This window comes from Stegodyphus dumicola, chromosome 9 (genome assembly GCF_044657685.1).
Source record: "Stegodyphus dumicola isolate Sdum_Otavi_A_Nest chromosome 9, ASM4465768v1".
In the NCBI taxonomy this organism is placed as follows: domain Eukaryota; kingdom Metazoa; phylum Arthropoda; class Arachnida; order Araneae; family Eresidae; genus Stegodyphus; species Stegodyphus dumicola.
In genome coordinates, this window is record NC_140776.1 from 84,744,810 (window position 1) to 84,766,178 (window position 21,369).

At 30.3% G+C, this 21,369-nt stretch overlaps 1 protein-coding gene across 5 annotated transcripts in view; it reads right to left on the minus strand.

The window, feature by feature from the left end:
* LOC118185836 (uncharacterized) overlaps positions 1-21,369 on the minus strand; it is an 85,043-nt gene that overhangs the window by 18,409 nt on the left and 45,265 nt on the right. For 4 of the 5 annotated variants that reach the window (XR_004757667.2, XM_085823708.1, XM_085823707.1 and 1 more), the window contains exons 6-8: positions 19,719-19,928; positions 7,854-8,048; positions 2,803-3,219 (exon numbers count right to left, since the gene is read on the minus strand). Coding sequence is in view for 4 of the 5 variants with exons in the window: in XM_085823708.1 (XP_085679834.1) it covers positions 2,803-3,219; positions 7,854-8,048; positions 19,719-19,928 (822 nt within the window). In the remaining variant the exon portion in view is untranslated. The remainder of the gene's footprint in view (positions 1-2,802; positions 3,220-7,853; positions 8,049-19,718; positions 19,929-21,369) is intronic. The other variant, XM_035355756.2, reaches the window with a different exon arrangement.

Consider the following 21,369-nt stretch of genomic DNA (forward strand, 5'->3'; position numbering starts at 1 on the left):
AATTTGTCAGGCAGTAACATTTTGTTAAAGTCAGATGTCAATTTAAAGACAGAGTCCAACTTTTTAAGCATGTCATTTGAAGAAGAACAATTCTCTATAAGCATATCTCGTGAAAATTCCATGGCAGATGATATTATAAACATTGCAATAGTGTTGTCTTTTTTCCCATTTAGATATTTCTGCTTCATCATTTTCTGGCTTCAACTTAACTTTGTTGAGGGCAGAAGTAATTTGAAATTTCTATTGTGAATAATTTTGTTTATGGATGACACATCTATACCGGCCATGCTTACTTCCATTTTTTGAACTAAGAATATAATAGATTGACTTACGTTCATAAATCATTACTTTGCATTAAGCTGGGCTGATAACATGTATATGTTACTGGTTTAAATAAATTTATTTAAGCTTAAAGGGTAATAAAAGTAGCAATAAGATCACAGGTGATACATGCTACTGAAACACATTCATAGAATATAAACATGAGACTATAATTGTGTTGCCCCAAAATACAAAGAAAGTGTGATAACGGAATTATGGATTTAAGAGTATATCATAGTAACTCTGAAAATTAAGTTGTACCTTTTATGTTAATTTGTTAACACTCCACATATAAAAACTACATAATCATGAAGATCGTCTGGATCCAGATACAGATTATCTATTTTAGAAAGAAAATTTTCTTTCTGTATAGGGGTGGGAATAATTATGATCATCCAGTTATTTTGGAAATTTAAGATTCAAATTACATTTGACTGGAAGTATAAGATTCAGATTATATTTAGAACAAAAATTTTTCACATTAAGTTATGCTTTTGTATGTCTGTATTTAAATATTTCACAAAGCGAAGTGAATGATTTTCTTTTCTGGCATAATAAGGAACTGCTCAGTTTCATAAAAATTTTACATAATTTTAGAAGTCAAAAATTGTTCTCGGGACACTTTAAAATATAATCGTTTCTTGTTGACCATATACTTTATCAATAAGAAAAAGGTAAGCACATTATCTATTCCAAAGTTATTATCAAAACATTTTATGACACCAAGAAAAGGCAGATTATTTCTATTTTACAATTTATAGATGATGTCTTCAGTAATTGTATGAAAAGAGGTTAGAGTTTGGAGATTCATCAATGTTGCAGAACAGTTTTAATGTCATCAAAAGAAACTATTTAAGAGAGCATCAGCAATGAAAGTGAACTTGCTTATGAATTCTTTTATATATATATATATATATATATATATATATATATATATACAGCATGTTTCAAAAAGAATATACATATTTTGAATGTATTTAAATATTAAACTGTATGACATACAAATATGAAACTTTGCACACTTATGTGCAGATCTCTCAAGTTCAGATTACAGATGTTCAATATGTCCTCCATCAGTGACACGAACAATATCACATTGATGCTAAAATTCCTCCCATATTCGGACAAGCATGTCCGTCGTCACTAATGTTATGACAGAACGGATCCAGTTCTTCACCTCTTCCAGGTTCTGTGGGAGTGGTGGTACATAAATGTTGTCTTTAATCAAACCCCACAGGAAGAAGTCACAGGGTGTCAAACTCGAGAACACAAAATGATTTTTGCTGTGGAGTAGCCACTTTAAGCATGTGACAGTTACCACGCAAAACAGAAGACAACTGACATCTAGCAGCTATTTATATAAACTAGACTATGTATTCATTTTGCCAATAGCTGAGCCGAGGTGCAGTGATTGAAAGTTTGGACAAAATAACACTTTGTAATACCTATATTTGTTTTAAAACACAGTGTATTTATATATTCTAGTAACATGCATATACTCACATACTACAGTAAAAAAGTCCAAAATCTGGACCTCCAGACTACCAGGAAAAGAAAAAATTCCTCTTTTTCCAAAAAAATCTAGGAATGGAGAATACAGCAAACAGAAGCAGATGTGCCATAAATGTGCTTATTCTCCTAATTAACTAAGGTTCCTGCATATCACTGTCAGATACTTACTAGCTAGGGCACTGTGGGCAATGACAATACATTGATTGATGATGTACTGATATTAGCCACAATTATTCTTTTGGCTTTTGAGTGGTTGAGATGGCTTAGCATTTTTCTATCTGATCTAAGCAATAAGTGAAGCCTCAGTGTTGCCATGTTGACATGTTTTCTTGCCAGATTTAAACTGATGATCTAATATCTGGAAGCCTCGAAGTCCTGACGATTCCGGATCTCCATGTGTATATATGTACTTTGTATTGTACACATATACTCATAAAGAGATAGAATTTCTTGATTTCACAGTAAGTTTGAAATTATACACACATACACACACACACACAAACACATATATGCATGCTTCAATAGCAAAATTTCAGGGCATTCTTAAAATAACTACTATTTTATAATAGTGATGCCCAACTGGTGGCCTCTAGCCTGTATGCAATCCATGTTTCTTTTCTATGGCCCACAGCTAAGTTAATAAAGTTCATTATTACTGACCAAATTTCCAAAGTGTATGCTTTTAAAATCTTATCACCTTAAGACTATTTTCATACAACGATTATTTGAAATTCATACCATGAGAATTTTGAAATAACTAATGTTTATTATTTTATGACATATTTCTAAATATTCACTAAGCATAAGATAAAAAATGGCTTAAATTCATCTTCAAAGGTATAGAAGTTGTGCACCTACTAATTTATACAATAACAAGTACACATAGAATGATAGATGAACATATTTTGAATTAATACAGACAGAAAATTTATATTGTTAACTAGTGCACAGAAATAAATTTTCGAATACCTTTTAATGAATTCTTTGCTATGTCCTGCATAGTAGAGACTGATAAAATGAAAGTAAATTGTTGAGGAATATCAGTAAGCACACAGTTTGGCTTTAATACATTTGAAATAGGTTTATTCATAAAAAGACCTCGAATTTTTGCTAACACATTATTTAATAGTTCGTGGGAATGATGGCTATCAGAATAAGTAGCAAGTGGCTTTTGAATCCATTTTAATAGATACAGCTCATGAACTATGACTGTTTGCATGCAAAGATAGAGAGGCAACATCTTTGTGAACAGTTTGAAACATTCTAACGTTCTCCAGTCTGAAGGTAAATTTAAAATCAAGCCCACTTCAACAAATAAAGGAAATTCATTTACAGATGCTGAACAAAGTTGTGAATTCAACACTTCTACAGTCAAAATTGATTTCCCTAGGAAAAAAATATTATAAATTAATAATTTGCATAATTAAACAATTCATAAGAAGTTATGAAATAATAAAATGTTATTAGAAAACATCGAATAAAATTAACTTGACTGAAGATTATTTTTGATCACTTAAAAATGGTTTCTCACACTACTTTCCTTACATAATTATTTACATATGAATTAACTTATAAGGTATTTATTTATTTATTTTAATTAACAGTTATTTCATGTTCCAAAATTTTACTGTCTCTTTTCCCTTTTTGTTTTCCTGCCACAATGCAACTGATAATAAATACACCTTTTCTTTGTTGCTGTCATTTAGGTAAACCTATGCTTCAGCAAGGATAACAATGTATTTCCATTTATCTCCAGCTAAATAGTTTTCATACAGGGTTTAGGGTTTTATAAATTAGTCTGCATTGAGCCATATGCCTGGGCAAAAGCTGGTGAGCATTATGCTTTTTAGTTTTTTATGTTGTAAATCTTGATTTATTATTTTATTTATTGTTCCAAGTGATGTATTTAAAGATGACTTTGCAATTGATTTCTGCATCAGTGGAATTTTCTCATTATCAATGATTTAACTTTAGAAACATTAGAAATAGTACATACCTTTTTCAGGTATTCACTTGGAGTCCTCTTTCCATGTAGAAGTTACAATGGGCAGTTTTTTTCTTTCTGATTAATAATGCTGTTTATTTTGCACTTAAAAATTTTAACACCATGCATTTCATAACATTTTTTAAATAATGCAATAGGAATATTTCTCTTTGGAAAAAAAATTTTTTTTCCCTTTAATCAACAGCTTATTTATATGCAATATTTTTGAAAGAAGAATAAATTTAAAAGTAGCAGATGATATTTTTCGTTTCAAATAAGGAAAAATGCCAGATCCAAAACATTTACTCTTTTTTTTTTTTCCTTCTTCTTCTTTTAAATTCTTTATTGAAAAATTTTGAAAATGTGTAAATACTCTCTGTATGTCTTTAAAAATTATTAATGTCAAAGGAAAAAATCTAAGCAATTTTGCTTTTTTGCATCTGGCTGGATGACTACAATTAAAATGTGCATCAAGTAATATGGGGTTCAAGACGCATTTTCAGCTTGGAAAGTAGAATCCTGATTTGCAAAAGGAGTTGAAACACTAAATAACAAAGATCTGGATAATCAATTGATGGCATTTTAAAATGGCACATTGAAACTAACTTTCATCTAACATATAAAGAAATAGTTATTTTTTTATTATCACAGAAAACTTTATGTAAAGGCTAAAAAAATTGGCTTCCTTTATTGATGATCAACATACTGCAGCATTTAGTGATTTGTTATTTACTGCTCTACTGATATGAGCAGAAACCATTATTTGATCATGTATTCTCACCCATAATAAAAATTTACTGTGTAGCAGTTGTCTGTGTGGTTAATTGTTATCACCATGTCAGCCTGCTGAGTAATCTCAAATTTTGATCTCACGTCTTTTGGAAAACAAACTGAATAGTGCAATATGAGTTTTTAAATTAGACAAACCATCATTATTTATATATATACTGTAGTTTGCTACAAATGACTGACTTTAAATTACTTCAACAATTCAAGTGATCACTTGTGATCCAAGAAAATACATGACTTCATACAGCTTTAAAGACAAGAAGATAAAGCAAGTTGGCTAGAAAACACTGCCTCATATACTTAACAAACCCAAGAACTTCATCTGCCATTCATCTGCTGTCTTATAGTATACAATCTGTGGTATCAATACTAGACTTAGTTTCTGAGCCATTTAACTTTCTTCCCCCCCCCTGAAAAATGAGCAGGAAGCGAAATTCTTATACAGCAAATTTCAAACTACACGTGATCATATTTGCTGAAAATTTTAACAACAGTATGGCTGTTCAGCATTACTCCATAAATGAAAAACAAGTTCAAGAGTATAGAAAGTTGAGCACAAATTTTACAAACATCTGATCTTTTGTTTTGATGACAACCCAACAAACCAGCAATACAAACAATTTCGGGAAAAAAAAAAAAAAACTTAATTTTCATAAAATGAATAACTTATTTCATTTAATTTTTTTTCATAAACTTAAGAAATAAAAAAAAAAGACAAAGTTGCAAACATTCTCAGCTTATACATGGAAATATGCGGTACCTGTAAAAAGCTTAATGAATGCTGTGCTCTCAAGACATTTTTACACTGATTAACATGCTCACAAACCCTAAAGTGGCCAATTGAAAAATGTCTGTCTACCTTTTAAACATGAAAATTTTTTATCGTGTTTACATTTATACCTAACTTGACACATAAGATAGCAACTGAGAAAAACTAAAATTTGTGTTATTATAATATCTATATGTCTCATATTGAATAAAAATATAATTTCCATGCTTCATTAACCTTCTCGAAACATACATATTTAAATAAACATTTCTTTTTTTTTCAGACATGATAAACAAGTTTGCAGGCCATTTTACTTTTTAGGGACAATATATAAGCATCTAATTAAATAATTTTTCATAATATTGCATATTTCTTTTAAACAGCAAACGTCATTTGCTAGCATGCAGATAAATTCAATTCCAATTGAAAACAAGGTATCCAAATATTTGAAATAAATTGGAAATTTATTTCAAATAATATTTTCAAAAAAATTTTCAAAATTTTTAAAGAAAATTTTCCCTAACAACAGACTTTTAATGGCCAACAGAAAGTATTCAAAATATAAGATTTGCACAAATTACCTCCAATAACTCTGGTGTTTATTGCTAGAACTTCACAACTTTCATTGGAGTACTACATAAGGATACTAGTTAAAAATATTACAATAATAATACTAAAAACTACAATCAACATTGGCTATTTCTGGTGCTTCTTTGTCACCTTGTATAATATTACTTAAAAATAAAAAAGAATGCAGTGAATCAATAGGAAACTTCTGTACTACAGATTAGATCTTGAAAAATATGGTTACATTTTTTTAAAAGAACATTATATATTAATAATAAATATATGCCTTGTTAACATACTTCATATTAAAAATTATAAGATGACAGAACGCATGCAGGCCAAATCATTAAATGCACCTTCTTCCCAAACTATGATTTGACTGATTCACAACATTGACATAATACAGATGAAATGCAAATTTCGATTTTTTGAAAATAAAATATAATGCTTATTCAGTTACATACTATTTATTTCTGTTCTTGTTTCATTTCTGGCAGATTTTTCATCTTTAAAACTATCAGATATGAAAATTTAAAAGTTTCACGATTTACCCTAATTATTTTATAAATTTAATTTTTCTAGCAACAAAAATACTGTCCCAATTATCACAACAATAAATTTCTTCAAACTGAACAGCATGGGTAGCTGTGTTTTGTTTTCTTCTTTCTCTCATTTCCCCTAACCATTCTCCACATTTCATAGAAATTAATCATTCTAGGTTGATAACAATGAATAATCCTCAGCTGTTCTTGTTGTTCCAGTTAGATCTCACACAGTTTTCAATCATACTTCCATTGTACGCAAATAAGTATTTTGCTTCATTAATTGAAATAAAGATTGCAGAATCTAGCCACCAGGATTCTAAAACCTCAAATTATCAGCATGTTTTATATTCTTAATAGCACTTTACTCATGATTACCAAAATAAAGATGAAGCAGTGAATGCCAAAGGGAAAGGTACACCAAAGGACTAAGGAACAGAAAATTTATATTTCCTTTGTTAGAAAAGACACTTGTTATTGACAAAATAAATATGCAATGTATAAAGTATTTTAAGGTGTATTTAATTTTAATTAACATACAACATTCATAGAATGGTAACCTTAATTTATAATTTAATATAAAAAATCATGTTTGCTAACTTTTGAGCACCATTCCACAAGACAAACAGTTTGACATAGCATTTTTTATTATCAATTCTAAAATGGTCAAATACTAGTGTGAGTCAATGTGTATAAAAAGTAATTTTTCTCACTTACAAAAAATAATTTATCTCACAATATAAACAAATACATATAAATGCAAAAATGGAAAAATAACTAATATTTTGAATTCATCATGATAATATTAAGAAGTAAATTTTTGAAAACATTCATTACACTTTCTAGCCATTCAAATTTTATAAAGATGCAAAAGGTGACATAAATTCCAAATATTACCTTTCCTGTGCCAGTTTTAATTTTCTATGCAAATTTAAATTTTTGATGTCACTGATTTTTGATATTCTAACTATTTTAACTGCATAAAAGTTCCAGTACTTCAGTAATAATTTTAATGTGAACAGAAAATTCTCATTTGGCTGTAGTGAAAAATTACACAATCAGAATTTAAAGATTAAAATATGAAACTCTGTTATTGATTTGCAAAGACAACTAGAAATTATTCCAAAAGGCTTTCATAGGCTACGGTCTCATGTGCATGACTTCTAAAACTATAGCAAACATAGTAATTTTGTATAACTGCAATCATTGGGATCCAATATGACTGCGATAATGTTAAACCAACTCTAGGAATCTGCCTTTTTAACATTTCAAATCTAGCATGATGGCAGTGCAATGATTAGTCAAAAGTCATCTTCTCATCATCTTAATAAATATTACATTAAATGTTAATAGATTTGTTCATAAATACCTGGAATCAATTGAGCAGTTTTAGAAATAACAGTGTGATTATCCTGAAAATAGCTACATAATGATATCGTCACGAACCACAAATCAGAATCAAGGTTAAGTTTTCCAAAACCTTTGAGATTTATTTCCAGGAAAAATTTTTGGGGTTGAACATCAATTTTAGTTATTGAGCAACTCAATTTTACCCTAGGAATACCTGAAAAATAATTTTATAACATTATGTATTCATAATACAACAATAGTCTTTAAAAATGTGACATGGCTTTACATAAACAGACAAATGATACTTAAATGAACTTCACCAAAATAACGAAAAAGATTAACATTAAATCAATAAGAAATTTTAATGATATCTTTTCTATTTTTTAATCAACATCAATCAAGGGTTCAAGACACCAATGATATAAGGTATAAGGATTAGATAAGGCAGTCACTTATCTAATCATTATATCTTATTTTATTCATTTGCACTTTTGCAGCTGAGGATGATAGTTCGGTAAAACCATCGAAACTAGTCCTGTGAAAATTTGAAAATATAACGCTGATTTTTGTTGTTTGACTTCTAATTTAACACACAGTGTCACTTGTGAATAACGATGGGAAGTTGTTTACTTTGAAATCGAAACTTCCATCACTGGTAAGTGCATTGTTTATTTTTATTTGAAGTGGCTAAAAATATGTATATATAAACTATTTAAAGTTCTAAACTAAATATAAATGGATTAAAGCCACCGAGTAATCTAAATTTCGAAGGTAATTTAAGCAAAAATTGGAAGAAGTGGAAAAAAACAAAAATTCTAAATTTATATGTTAGCGTCTGGTAGTATTACTATATCACCTGAAAATAAAGTAACTATTTTATTGCATATTATTGGTGAAGAGGTTAAAATTACAAAATCGGGGTGAACGCCAAGCTTGGCGAGAGTTTTTTATTTGGCACAATTTTGATTTGGTTGTGGTTTCCGGCTGTATGTTTTCTTGTGGCAAACCTAGAGCTTTATTTTGGTAACTGTAAGAAAGCGAATTTGGTGTAGCCAGAAGATTTTTTTTTTTTTTTTTAAATTTAATTTTGAAATACTGTGTTTGTTTTTAAAAGTTTTACTGTTTAATATTATCATTACATATATATTTAATATTATATTTGTATAAATATTTGTAAATGGTTAAGCAGTTGTTGGTGGGAGAATGTTGAATTTCAGATGACATGAAGTTTATAATTTATGAATGTTTTCATTTAATTTTATTTAGGTAATTATTTTTTTTAGTTTTGTTTCTTGCATGTGGCAATCAAAAGATGTGCAATATTTAAAGTTTAATGTGTTGAATTTTACAATGATAGTAACTTGAATATTTTAATGAGTTTATGATACATCCGTTATTAGTGAATTTCAATATATACTTGGTTGACAATTTTGGAGTCAGCAGAAAGTGTTATAAAATTTATTTCAGAAGTTTGTTTAATTCCGTAAATTGAAACTGATGAATACTGTCCGAAATGTTCTACGAAGATGGTTGCTAATAAGGATTCAAATAAAAAAAACTAGGCTGGTGTTGGATTAGTAAGAATAAGAGTAGCGCTTTGAAATGTAGTGGTACAGTGAATCCACTGAAGGACACCTTCTTCTATGGAACACGAATACCTTTCAGGGATATCGTAGCCATTATTTTTGGTTTTGTTATGAAATTGCCTGTACTTTTCCTTTTGAATAATATTAATGCATGGAGAAAACAGAGGAGTGAAAGTAGTATATCATCAGAAACTGTTACCGACTACTTCAACTTTTGCAGAGAAATTTGCAAAGTTATTGCGTCTCATGATAGCCACAAAATGGGAGGTAAAGGAAAAGCAATTTTTTTGGATGAAACTTTTCTTAGCCGTAGGAAGTATGAGTGCTGCCAAGTTAGAGGAGGAATGAAAATTATTGTGTTTGGTATCTATTGTAAGAAAGATAAGGAAGGCTTGTTTTTCGAAGTAGAAGGTAAGAGTGAAAGGAATCTGTGGCTGTATGTGAAACATTATTTCTCTGAGGCAACAAATGTCGTGTGTAAAAATTCGGTAAAGCAGTATGCTGGAGTGGAGAATCTTTTTTGTAATGCTATTCATAAAACTACAAATCATAAAAAAAGGTGAATTCATTTCTGCTGATGATAAATTGAATACTGTTAATGATTTAGAGAATGAAAATAGATTACTGAAAAAAATGTTTAAAAATAGAATTCATCGTGATTCCTTACATTGTTTCATGGCGGTATTCTTTTATTGGCGGGTTCGGATGAGTAATTTAAATTCGGAAGGAGAAAAAATATTTAAATTTTTGGAGGATGTTAAATTAGTTTATCCAGGATATGGAAAAGTACCACCGAAATTGAAAATTATTAGCTCTCCAACTGTGGAATCTGAAGGAATAGAACATCTTATGCCGAAAGAAGTTGTTTTGGATGATTGCGATATTTTTGTGTTAATTTGGAAATAAAGATTTTTGTGAATGTATTAATAAGTTTCAAGAGTTTTTTTAAAGTATGGTGAGTTTCTTTTTATTTTTAATTATGTAGCTACCGTGTTTACCGTTATAATAACTGGTAGAATTCAGTTACTGTATCATGGTAATTTTAAATATAAACAATTTATTGTACTTATTTCTATATCTGGTAGAGAATACATTGTGATGTCACAAGCTTAGTCCCACCCATTTATAGATGTCACTTATTCAGATTTAGTAGTAAAGACAGAACTTTGTTTTTACTTAGAAAGCTGATGCACACTGTTTTATCATTTAATCAATTGCATTTACTATTCTGTTTGCACATAAAAATTACTGTTCACCACTGTAAACAAACATTTGCTATTCTGTGTATGTTAAAACTCACTTCATAGTGCTCTGATCTAATAAGTGCATATATTTATTTACTCAATAATTATTTATAAGAATTATTCACTCTACTATTTTATGATGGATATAGGACATATATAGTACTATGTTTTTACTCGCAAATCTGTCGGACTTTGTTTTACTCATCTAGTATTTTATCATCTCATTTTAATATTCTGTTTACATCAAATAACAGTGTTTCACTACTGCAAAACTTAAAAGTTGCTATTCTGTTTACGTTTAAAAAATAACATTCTAGTGCTGTCATTGCCCCCCCCCCACACGCACACAAAAAAAGGGGGGAGAAAAATTTTGAAGGCCAAAATAGTTTGGCACCAACCTACTCCACTTATGGAATTTTAGCCAGTGAAGAAGCACTTGAAAAGTTTAATACATTTAATTTAAGTGAAGAAGATAAGAAGGATGTCGACAAAGTAATTGAAGTGTTCGAAAACTTTTGCATTTCGAAAGCAAACGAAAGTGCTGATAGACATATATTTTTCTGTCGAACACAACATGTAAGTGAACCGTTTGATGATTTTTTAACAGATTTAAAGAAATTAAGTAGCAACTGTGGATTTGCAGAATTAAAAGATAGTTTAATAAGAGAAAGAATAATTAAGTGGAATTCTAAATAAAAATCTCAAAGATAGATTATTAAGGAAAGATCAGTTAAAATTGGAGAAATGTATTAAAATGTGTAAAGCTTCTGAATCAGCAGAACTTCAGCTGAAAATTTTAACTGAAGAAAATAAAATAGAAGTGATCAAATGGAATAAATTTCCAGCTTCAAAGGAAAAAAGTCAGCCATGCAAGAAAAAATATCATGTTAAACAAAAGCAACATAGTACTAAATCATTTTCAAACTATCAAGGAATAATCTAAAACCACGTAGAAAATGTGGAACTTTTCTTAAGTTATACAATTGTCCTGCTTATAATAAGATTTGCTTGTACTGTAAAAAGAAAAATCACTTTTCTAAAATGTGCACTAATAAAAATGTCAATGTTGTACAGAATAATTTAGAGCATGAGTTGCATAATAATGGTAATGAATATAGTATTTTAGGGTCAGTAGAAGATACAAATCTGTTTTCTAAAAATAGAACAAACAGAATGGTTTGAAAGACTAAAAGTAAACATATCTAAATATTTATTTGTTAAGTTGGATACTGGTGCTCAGTGTAATGTGCTGTCATTGCCTAAATTTAAACAATTAAATTTAAGAGATAAATGTTTGACTTTAAATAATAACAATGGTACTACAATTAATATAGTTGGAAAATGCAAATTATTATGTGAAACATCGAAAGGGGACAAGGATGAAGTAGAATTTGAAATCGTAGCATGTGATAAAACTGTTCCAGCTATTTTAGGTTTACCTACATTGCAAAAATTAAACCTAGTACAAAGGATTTGTACAGTAAATCCTCATTCTAATGGAAAGTTACCAGAATCTTTAAAAGGATATCAAGATTTATTTAAAGGAACTGGGAATTTAACTGGATATACATATCATATTAAATTAAAACCAGGAGCTGTTGGTTAAATAGAGCCCTGTAGGAAAATTCTACTTAGCTTATTAAATCTATTAAAAAAGGAATCTGAAATAATGGAAAAAGATGGTATTATAAAGAAAGTTAACCAACCAACAGAATTTGTGAATTCATTAGTTGTAGTAAGAAAAAGGGATGATAATTGCAGAGTGTGTTTAGATCCTCAGCACCTTAAACAAAATATACTGAGAGAACATTATCACATACCAAACTTTGAAGAAATTTCATCTCAAATGACAAATGCACAGGTGTTTAGTATTTTCGATGCAAACAAAGCATTTTGGCAAATTAAACTGGCAGATTTAAGTTGTGAATTGACTACATTTAATACTCTGTTTGGTAGATATTGTTCTTTAAGGTTGCCACATAGACTGAGTTCATCACCAGAAGTTTTTCTGAAATTTTTAGTGATTTAGGAGGAGTATATATATATATGATTTACTAGTTACTATAAGAAAGAACATAATTTAAGATTAAAGGAGTTGCTGGACACAGCTAGAGAAAAGAATGTTAAATTTAATTTAAATAAATGTAAATTTGGGCTGAATGAAGTGAAATATATGGGACATATATTTTCTAAAGATGGTTTAATTCTTTGAATTCCAGACCCTTCGTTAAGCTGTATCCTCAAAATACCCGAACCACCCGAAATACTTTTCCAGTTTCACAGGAATTTCCTCCCCTCCCCATCCATTAATGCAGAAAATAGGTGTGAAGATTTCCAGTGACATCCTTTGTACTTTCTAACAAAGATTCCATTAGCCTTTGACCCCGTTCTTTATAAAACTATTCTGAAAGTCAGATCAACAAGCCTTTCCGGCTATGTTATGATCACGACTGAAATTTTGTTTATTTCTGTTATTTTTATAGGAAGGAATAAAATGTTTAGAAATAAATATGATCCTTAAATTTTTAAACTGCTCTTTTATTGCTGTTTAAAGCTTAAAAGCACACTGTACCACAAAAGAACCAACAACAAAATGTCACGATCAACCAAAAGATTAAAAATACTCTTAGGACAAGCTGTCTGCAGTAAACTGATACAATGCATTTGGGGAAAGTGCGCCTGCTACTACATACCTTAGGTGAGGGAAGAAAAGAAGATTACAATCTTGGCCGTTTTCGGGCGGTTCTGGTTGTTTCAATGTAGGGCCGTGTCAGGCGGATTGGATGCGAAGGAGTTAAAACCAGATGAAGACAACATTAAGGCTATTCTAGACATAAAACCATCAAAAAATGCGAAAGAATTAGAAACCTTCCTAGGAACGATTACATATATTTCTAGATTTATACCTAATGTATCAGAATTGACATCATATTTAAGAGATTTGTTGAAAAAACAAGTTATCTGGAACTGGAATGCAACACATGAAAAATCATTTAGAAGACTGAAAGGATGTCTTAGTAAATAGACCAGTTTTACAGTATTATGATAAAAACATGCCAATAGTTTTATCTGTAGATGCATCTCAGGACTAGGAGCAGTCTTACTGCAGAATAATTTACCAGTAGCATATGCATCTAACACATTAACAGGTACACAGAAGAATTATGCTCAAATTGAAAAAAAAAAAAAAAAAAAAAAACAACCTTTAGCTATTGTATTTGTATGTGAGAAATTTCACCAGTATATATTTGGAAAATATTTTACAGTGGAAAGTGACCATAAACCATTGGAATCAATTCTCAAAAAGCCTTTGAATAAATGCCCAGTATGATTACAAAGAATGCATATATATAATATGCGTATATATAAATATATAATATGCGTATATATATATATATGTAATATATAAGATTACAGATATATATGTAATATATAAGATATGTATAAATATAAGATTACAGCCGTATCAGTTTGAGATACAATATAAAACAGGAAAAGAACTTTTTAATAGTGGATGCATTATCAAGTTCATTTACTGATAAAGAATCTGATTTCTTTGAAGGAGACATAGAAGCTCTTGTTGGATTGGTTGTAGAATGTATACCAATATCTAAAGGCAAAATGGAAATTTTTCAACTGGAAACAGAAAAAGATGAAGAACTACAAGTTTAAAAAAAAATTAAATTAATTAAAACTGGATGGCCAGATAAAAAATGTATGGTTCCAGAACTGGCTAAACCATACTTTAACTTCAGAGAAGAACTATCAGAAGCAAATGGATTAATATTTAAAAATTCCTGTGTTGTTATACAAGAAGTTTATGAAAAGATATGCTAAGTAGAATTCATTATGGTCATTTAGGAGTAGTTAAATGCAAGATCAAAGCAAGAGAAATATTATATTGGCCAGGAATGTCAAAAGAAATTGAATATTTGGTACTGATTGTCAAAGATATTTAAGTTTACAAAAAGCTAATACTAAAGAACCAATGATATCTAAAGAAATACCTGATGGTCTATGGGAAGTAATGGGAACAGATCTCTTTTACTTTCAAGGGAGGGATTATCTAATACTTATAGATTATTTTAGCAAATATGTTGAAATTGGACATTTGGAAGATTTGTCAAGTGTAGCAATTGAAATAAATTTTTGCAAGACATGGTATTCCAAAAATAGTATATTCGGATAATGGTCCACAATATAGTTGCAAGAAATTTAAAGGATTTGTAAGAAGATGGAATTTTGAAACCAGAACTTCAAGTCTGAATTACTCACAATCTAATGGAATGGTTGAAAGACATATTTAAACTGTTAAGTGAATGCTAGAAAAAGCCATAATTGACAGCAAGTATTAGTATTATGTTTAGTATTACTGGAATATTGTAACTCTCCTATTTCAGATGAAATTAAGTCACCTTCAGAATTGATGTTTGGAAAAAAAGTAAATGGACAGATGCCTATAAACAGAGAATTTCATCCAAACTAGACGATATGAAGACCATAAGCATTTACTGAAGAGACAAACTTTACAAAAAAACTATTATGATAGGAATGCAAGACCATTAAGACCACTGAAGGTAGGAGATCATGTGTACATAAAAGAGAAAGGGAAAAAACTAAATGAAAGCGGGAAAATTATAGAAGCAGAAAGTTTCTACAGATGGAAGAACTGTAGAAAGGAACTGAAGACACAATCTTAAAGGAACTAATCCACACAATGTAATATTAAAAAAATTATGAAAATGAAAGTCCTGAGATTGAAGTTATAGATGAACCCGAGATACCTGAGAATAGCAGGAGGACTTCGAATTTAGATGTACCTGTAAGTTCTTCAAAACTTAACAGAAGTGTTCTGCCACCAAAAACTGAAAGAGGTATAGTAACACGAAATTTTGTAAATGGACATAACTACATTACTCGATCTGGTAAAAAACCTCATTATTTAAAAGAATATGTATAATTTTATTATTATCATAATTTCTGTTAAAAAGGGAGATGTTATATATGTAACTGTAACTGTATCTATTATTATTAATCATAACTTAGATTAGCAATGTAGAACAAACGATGTTTGTGTACATCTTGTAATCATCACTGAGCACTTATCTAACGTATAAAAATAATACAATTTTATCATTCTATAATGGCAAAGTTAATGAAATGGATCATATTGTTTCGCTGTAGCCAAACCTATACACTTGCGAATTACAACAAACATCACAGAATTTTTATGGCTCAAAGTATCACAATCATATGCACAAATGAATCCAATACAAGTTGCTTAAGAATACACACGTATGAATTAAAAAAATATATATATGTTCAAATATTTTTTTTCAAATGCCATAAATTTTGCTCATTCTTCTGGGTCTAAATCCAGTATATATAGGGGCACCTTCACACAAGACTTATTGCGTTATTTAAAATGTGCAGCATTATGCTAAAAATGATGAAAGGTGAGAGGTACTATTACTAGAATACTCAGTTTATTAGACTGAGGAACTGCTCAGGTAAACATGGCAGGTAGAGGTTGGATTGGGTGGGACACCAGAAATTCAACATTGATCTTAGAGATATAGTCCCACTACACTAACTATGTAGTTCTGCCCCAGTATTGAGAAAAAATACCCTGGGGTTGGGCCAAGGAACCCTGGGGCTCCACACCTGTTCCTTTACCACCAAACTCTCAAGAGAACTTTTGGCTCACCGTTTGTTTTGAGTGCCCCCTTGCCATGCAGATACTATGGGCTTACAAACATCCATGCCTTCTCTGGTATGATTCAAACCTAGATCAATCGGTATGGCAATCAGCATCATCAACTACTATATTTGCTGTGCAGCACGAGAAGATGACAAATGTTCTATGGCTTTTCAAAGAGATACTAGTAAAATGTGGTGGTTGAGAAATCTATTTTATATCTTCTTCTTCTTCAATGGCCAGATAGGATGGGCCCTCGCTTCCCTCAGAATTGAATTCCAAGCTCTTCTATCCCTGGCCATGGACACCCAATTGGTTATTTTTAAAATTCTTAAGTCTGTTTCCAAACAGTCAAGCCACCTAAGTTTAGGTCTCTCCTTTTTTTGGGTGCCAAATGGTCTGGCCGAGAAGATCTTTTTAGTTACTCGATTTTCATCCATTCTGCACAGGTGTACTGCCCATTTAATTCTCTGATCTATTTTATATAATGCAGTTAATTTTATAGAGATATACCGTATATTACGGGATATAATGCACACTTTTAATACGAAAAAAAATAAGATCAAAATTTATGGTTGAATGTCATGCACTGGATATAAAATGAAATTTTAAGGACAAGATGAGCATATAAAAATTAAATATCTAAAATGTACTTAAATGCTGTTTATTTAAAAGAAATGACATACATTATGATCTTAAAAATTTTCATTATCAACTAGCATGAAAAGTTCATCATATTCGTCTTTTGTGATATCTTCATGCACATCATCGAATCCTATTTCATCTTCACCATCACTGTTACTCAGATCCATAAATAAATAATCTTCTTCCATTTTATCTAGACTGTTAAATATACTATATTTTTAAAATTGGGTTTAATTTCATTCCATGCTTTTATTGTCCACTCACACACTATATTCAGATTGGCATGATGCATTTGGCCTCCTTTTGTAAATGTTTTTTTAGCTTCTAACAGCCACGTATTCCACTCTTGTTTTTAAATTTTCTTTAAATGGTTTATTGATGCACACATTTAAAGGCTGACCTAATGGCATTAATCAAACTGGAATAACTACCGTGTCTACATTACATTCTTCAACAATTTATTTGTATTATCCATTACATGGGATATGAAAATGTCTGAAACGAAAAGACTTTCTGAATTTTTAAGGGAACAGGAAGCTTTTGCCAAACATTTCTTATCCACAATTTCTACCGTTTTCGTTCATCAATCATTTTCCATGAAAATGAACAAAACACCCATTTGGGAAATCACATTTTGACATTGTCTTTTTTATAGACATAACAATGGGTTTTAATTTTGTACCATCCGCTAAGCAGGGTAGCACTATGGTGAGTTGAGATTTTTTATGACCTGTTGTTTCATGTAAAACATTTTTGATCTTTTCATATTAATTGTTTTATTGCATATTATATCAAACACTACGTGAGTGTCATCCATATTTTCAATATGTGACAGTAAATAACTTCTTTCCTTCATAGATCAGCAACATATTTCTGGAAAATTATCAGTTTGTCGTCCAAATCTTTCTGAAGCCTTTGTGAAATTTCTGCTTTTTCTCGTAGAATTAAATTATTCTGCAATATAAATCGACTACATCAACTCAAAGTTACTTTAAATTTTTCACTTTCATTTGAACTTTTTTCTCCAATTTAAGGCTGTTACAAAAAATATACAATGTTTCTGATAATGATTAATCCATTCTGGCTATTTTCTAGGATCCAGTTCGCAATACATTTTTGTAGGATACAACATTTTGTTAATTCTTACGCAAAGCACATTTATTCTTTGATACATTAATTATTGTGATTTCATATTTCTTCCACTGACATATGGAGCTCTTACCGACACCAAACATCCATGTTGCAGCACGATTTCCCTTTTCTTTTGCAAATTGATTGACTTTGCATTTACACCAGCACTACTTTCATGTGGCTGGAGCCATATATACTACTAAACACTAGATTAACTTTATTTCAACTAAAGGAAATACTAAAGCATTCAATATCAAATAAAACCTTTGATGTTCAATTCAAAATCTTGGCTTCAAATGATTACAAAAAGAGAAAACATTCCACAAATTCATTTATGTTGGAACAGCATTCTTACGCCAAATTATGTCCCCCTTTTCAAAGCTCTAGAATAACATTCTTGTGCATACCTACATTGAATACAACCCACTCTCTTTGCAGAATTATTTACTCCCTCAAGCATTTCTCCCCACACACACTTGTTCTCCTTATCACTTGTCAATTCAGTGTACCATTGTTCAAAAGCCTGTGAAAAATATTCGTATCTTCAAAAGATGAGAGCATTGTACATGTACCTTTCACATTTCTTCATAAAGAAAAGGTTGCACATTTTAAGGCAAATATATCTAAAAATTAAAATAGGTAGTTTGAAATTGTAGGTGTGTGTTATACATCAGCATATATGGTAATTTATTTTTACATTTCTGTGATTGTCAGTAGTGTAATGTGAAATCTGTGCTGTTTATGAGCCTATACCTTAACAAAATCTAACTTTTTACAACAGATTTGTTTGTTTCATGATATATGGTAAAATACACAAATATATGCACATATATTTTGCATTTATAAATATATCTACCATTTTTTCATTTTTTGGGAAAAGGGGTTTGTTTATAAACTATATGGCTTTTTTGCAAGTCACCTCAGCTGCTATAAACTTTCAGAATATTTTCCAATGTATTCATGAAAAAGATATAGGCATGAACAACAATGAGTTACTCAAGCTCATAATCCTAAAAAATGAACTTTATGTTAGACAGGAAAGAACACATGAAATATATGTTTTTATCCTGAAATGATTTCAATATGTTGTAGGCAAAAATAATGAAAATTGAAGTAAACCTCTGCTTAAGCAGTGACTTCAAATATCTTTTGATGGATTAAGTTAACTAGTATAATTTGTGTTTTACTTAAAAATCACCTGAATGTTACTAAGCTCCACAGTATATCAAATATTCTAATAAATTAAAGAAATATTTTGTTGCTAGTTGAATTTTCGCTATTTTACAAGAAAATATGTTAGTGGTGAGTCATTGATATTGAGAATATTCCATCTCAAGGATTATTGATTGACACACATTGTATAAATATTAAATTAACATAGTTAAACACAATTTAGCATACGCAGTTCTCTCTCTCTCTCTCTCTTTTTTTTTTTTTTTTTTTTTTTAATACAGAAAATAAGCAGAAGCAAAGTTGATCACTGACAAAAGAACAAGTCAGAAAAAGTCAAGTTATTATTCCAAACTTAAAATTTAATTCAATAGATTTACATTAAAAAAAAAAGTAAGGTAAGTACTTACTTTTAAATTTTAGTGCTGCAAATGTGCATAAAGCAGAAAAAAATTTGCCTTGTTGGTACTTAATTGTTAGCAGATGCTGCATGACTGCACTCTGATGCAAGCCTTCATTCATAAGTGATGGTAAGGCTACAGAAGCATTATAAGTGTTTACTGATTTTATATACTGGGCTAAATACAAATTTCCTGCCGCAGTTACTACAAGAATGAGACCTAAAATAAAATTATATAAATATTTTATCAAACATATAAAATGTTTACACAAATTCTGAAGGCAATTAATATTTGAAATCCTAATTTAGATCTAAAATAGCACGCGCTCTCATTTTAATATAAAATGGCATGTATAACTATAATAACACTATAGTCATTATCAACTGAAATCCTGGGAACTGAATTTGAGTCTTTCAACAGCTAGCTGGATTGGATTACTACATTACAAGAGCCCATGGATAGAACATCTCTATTCTTTACAGTAGGGGTTTAATGCCAAAGTAATTACCGTATTTGATGGCATATAAGACGCACCCTTATTTAGAAGGCCACACACAAGGAAAAAAAGTTTCAATAGTCCGTGCGACCACAATAACTTAAAATGTGGTTTCTTTTAGTTCTCACGTTTTGTAAAAGCCAAATAAACAATCATTGAGTGCAATTACAAACATATTTTTATTAAGGAAAATTAAGAAATGGCAAGCTATTTTGAACATGATATATAAATTTCAATATTGAATAAATGAATGAACGGCAAGCAATAAAACATAATACAAAATAAAGCAGAAACAACAAAAAACACAGATTCAAGGAAATCGTTGCCTCTCATGAAATTAGACTTTAATCACTTTCAAAACCATAAAAATCCTTTTCACTATCATCATAATCATCATCAGAAAATGAGAATATCGTCATCACTACTGTTTCCGTCATCGCTAGTATCAGCTTCTTCGAATAATGCGTCGTCTTCTGTTCCGTCAAGAGCATTACTGATTCCGCACTTCTTAAAGGACTTAACAATTACTTCAACCTTTACATCGTCCCAAGATCTTTTTACTCACTCGCACACTTGTGAAATAGAGGGCCGCTTCATTCTACCTGAGGGTGTGATATGGCTCTTCTATCCACTTGTTCCATCGTTCTCGCACCTTTTCATTAAATGGCTTATTCACCGATACATTGAAAGGCTGCAATTAGCTAGTCGGTCCACCAGGAATGACAGCTATCTGGGTTTTGAATTCTCTCGCTTTATTCTTTATGGTTTCAGTTCTATGGGCGCTAAACTGATCCAAAACCAAAAGAGAGGGTTTTCTTAAGAGTCCACCAGGTCGCCTCGCCCATACGTTCTGTAACCACAGTTTCATTCCATCTTCGTCCATCCAGCCTTTCGGATGAACATTAACAATTGCGCCCGTTGGAAGTTTTTCTTTCGGATGAGGTTTTCTTTTATATATGAAAAACGGCGGTAATCTTATGCCGTATATCGGGTTTTTTCATGACCTGTGGTTTTTATGATTATTGATTTAGACCCTTTAACAGTCTTGTTGGATGGTACATCAGATGTGAGTGGAATTTCATCCATATTTCCTATTTGACTGAGCTCAAAAGAAGTTTTCTTGCGTGCATTTATAACAAACCTATGAAATGCTAGTATTTTTTC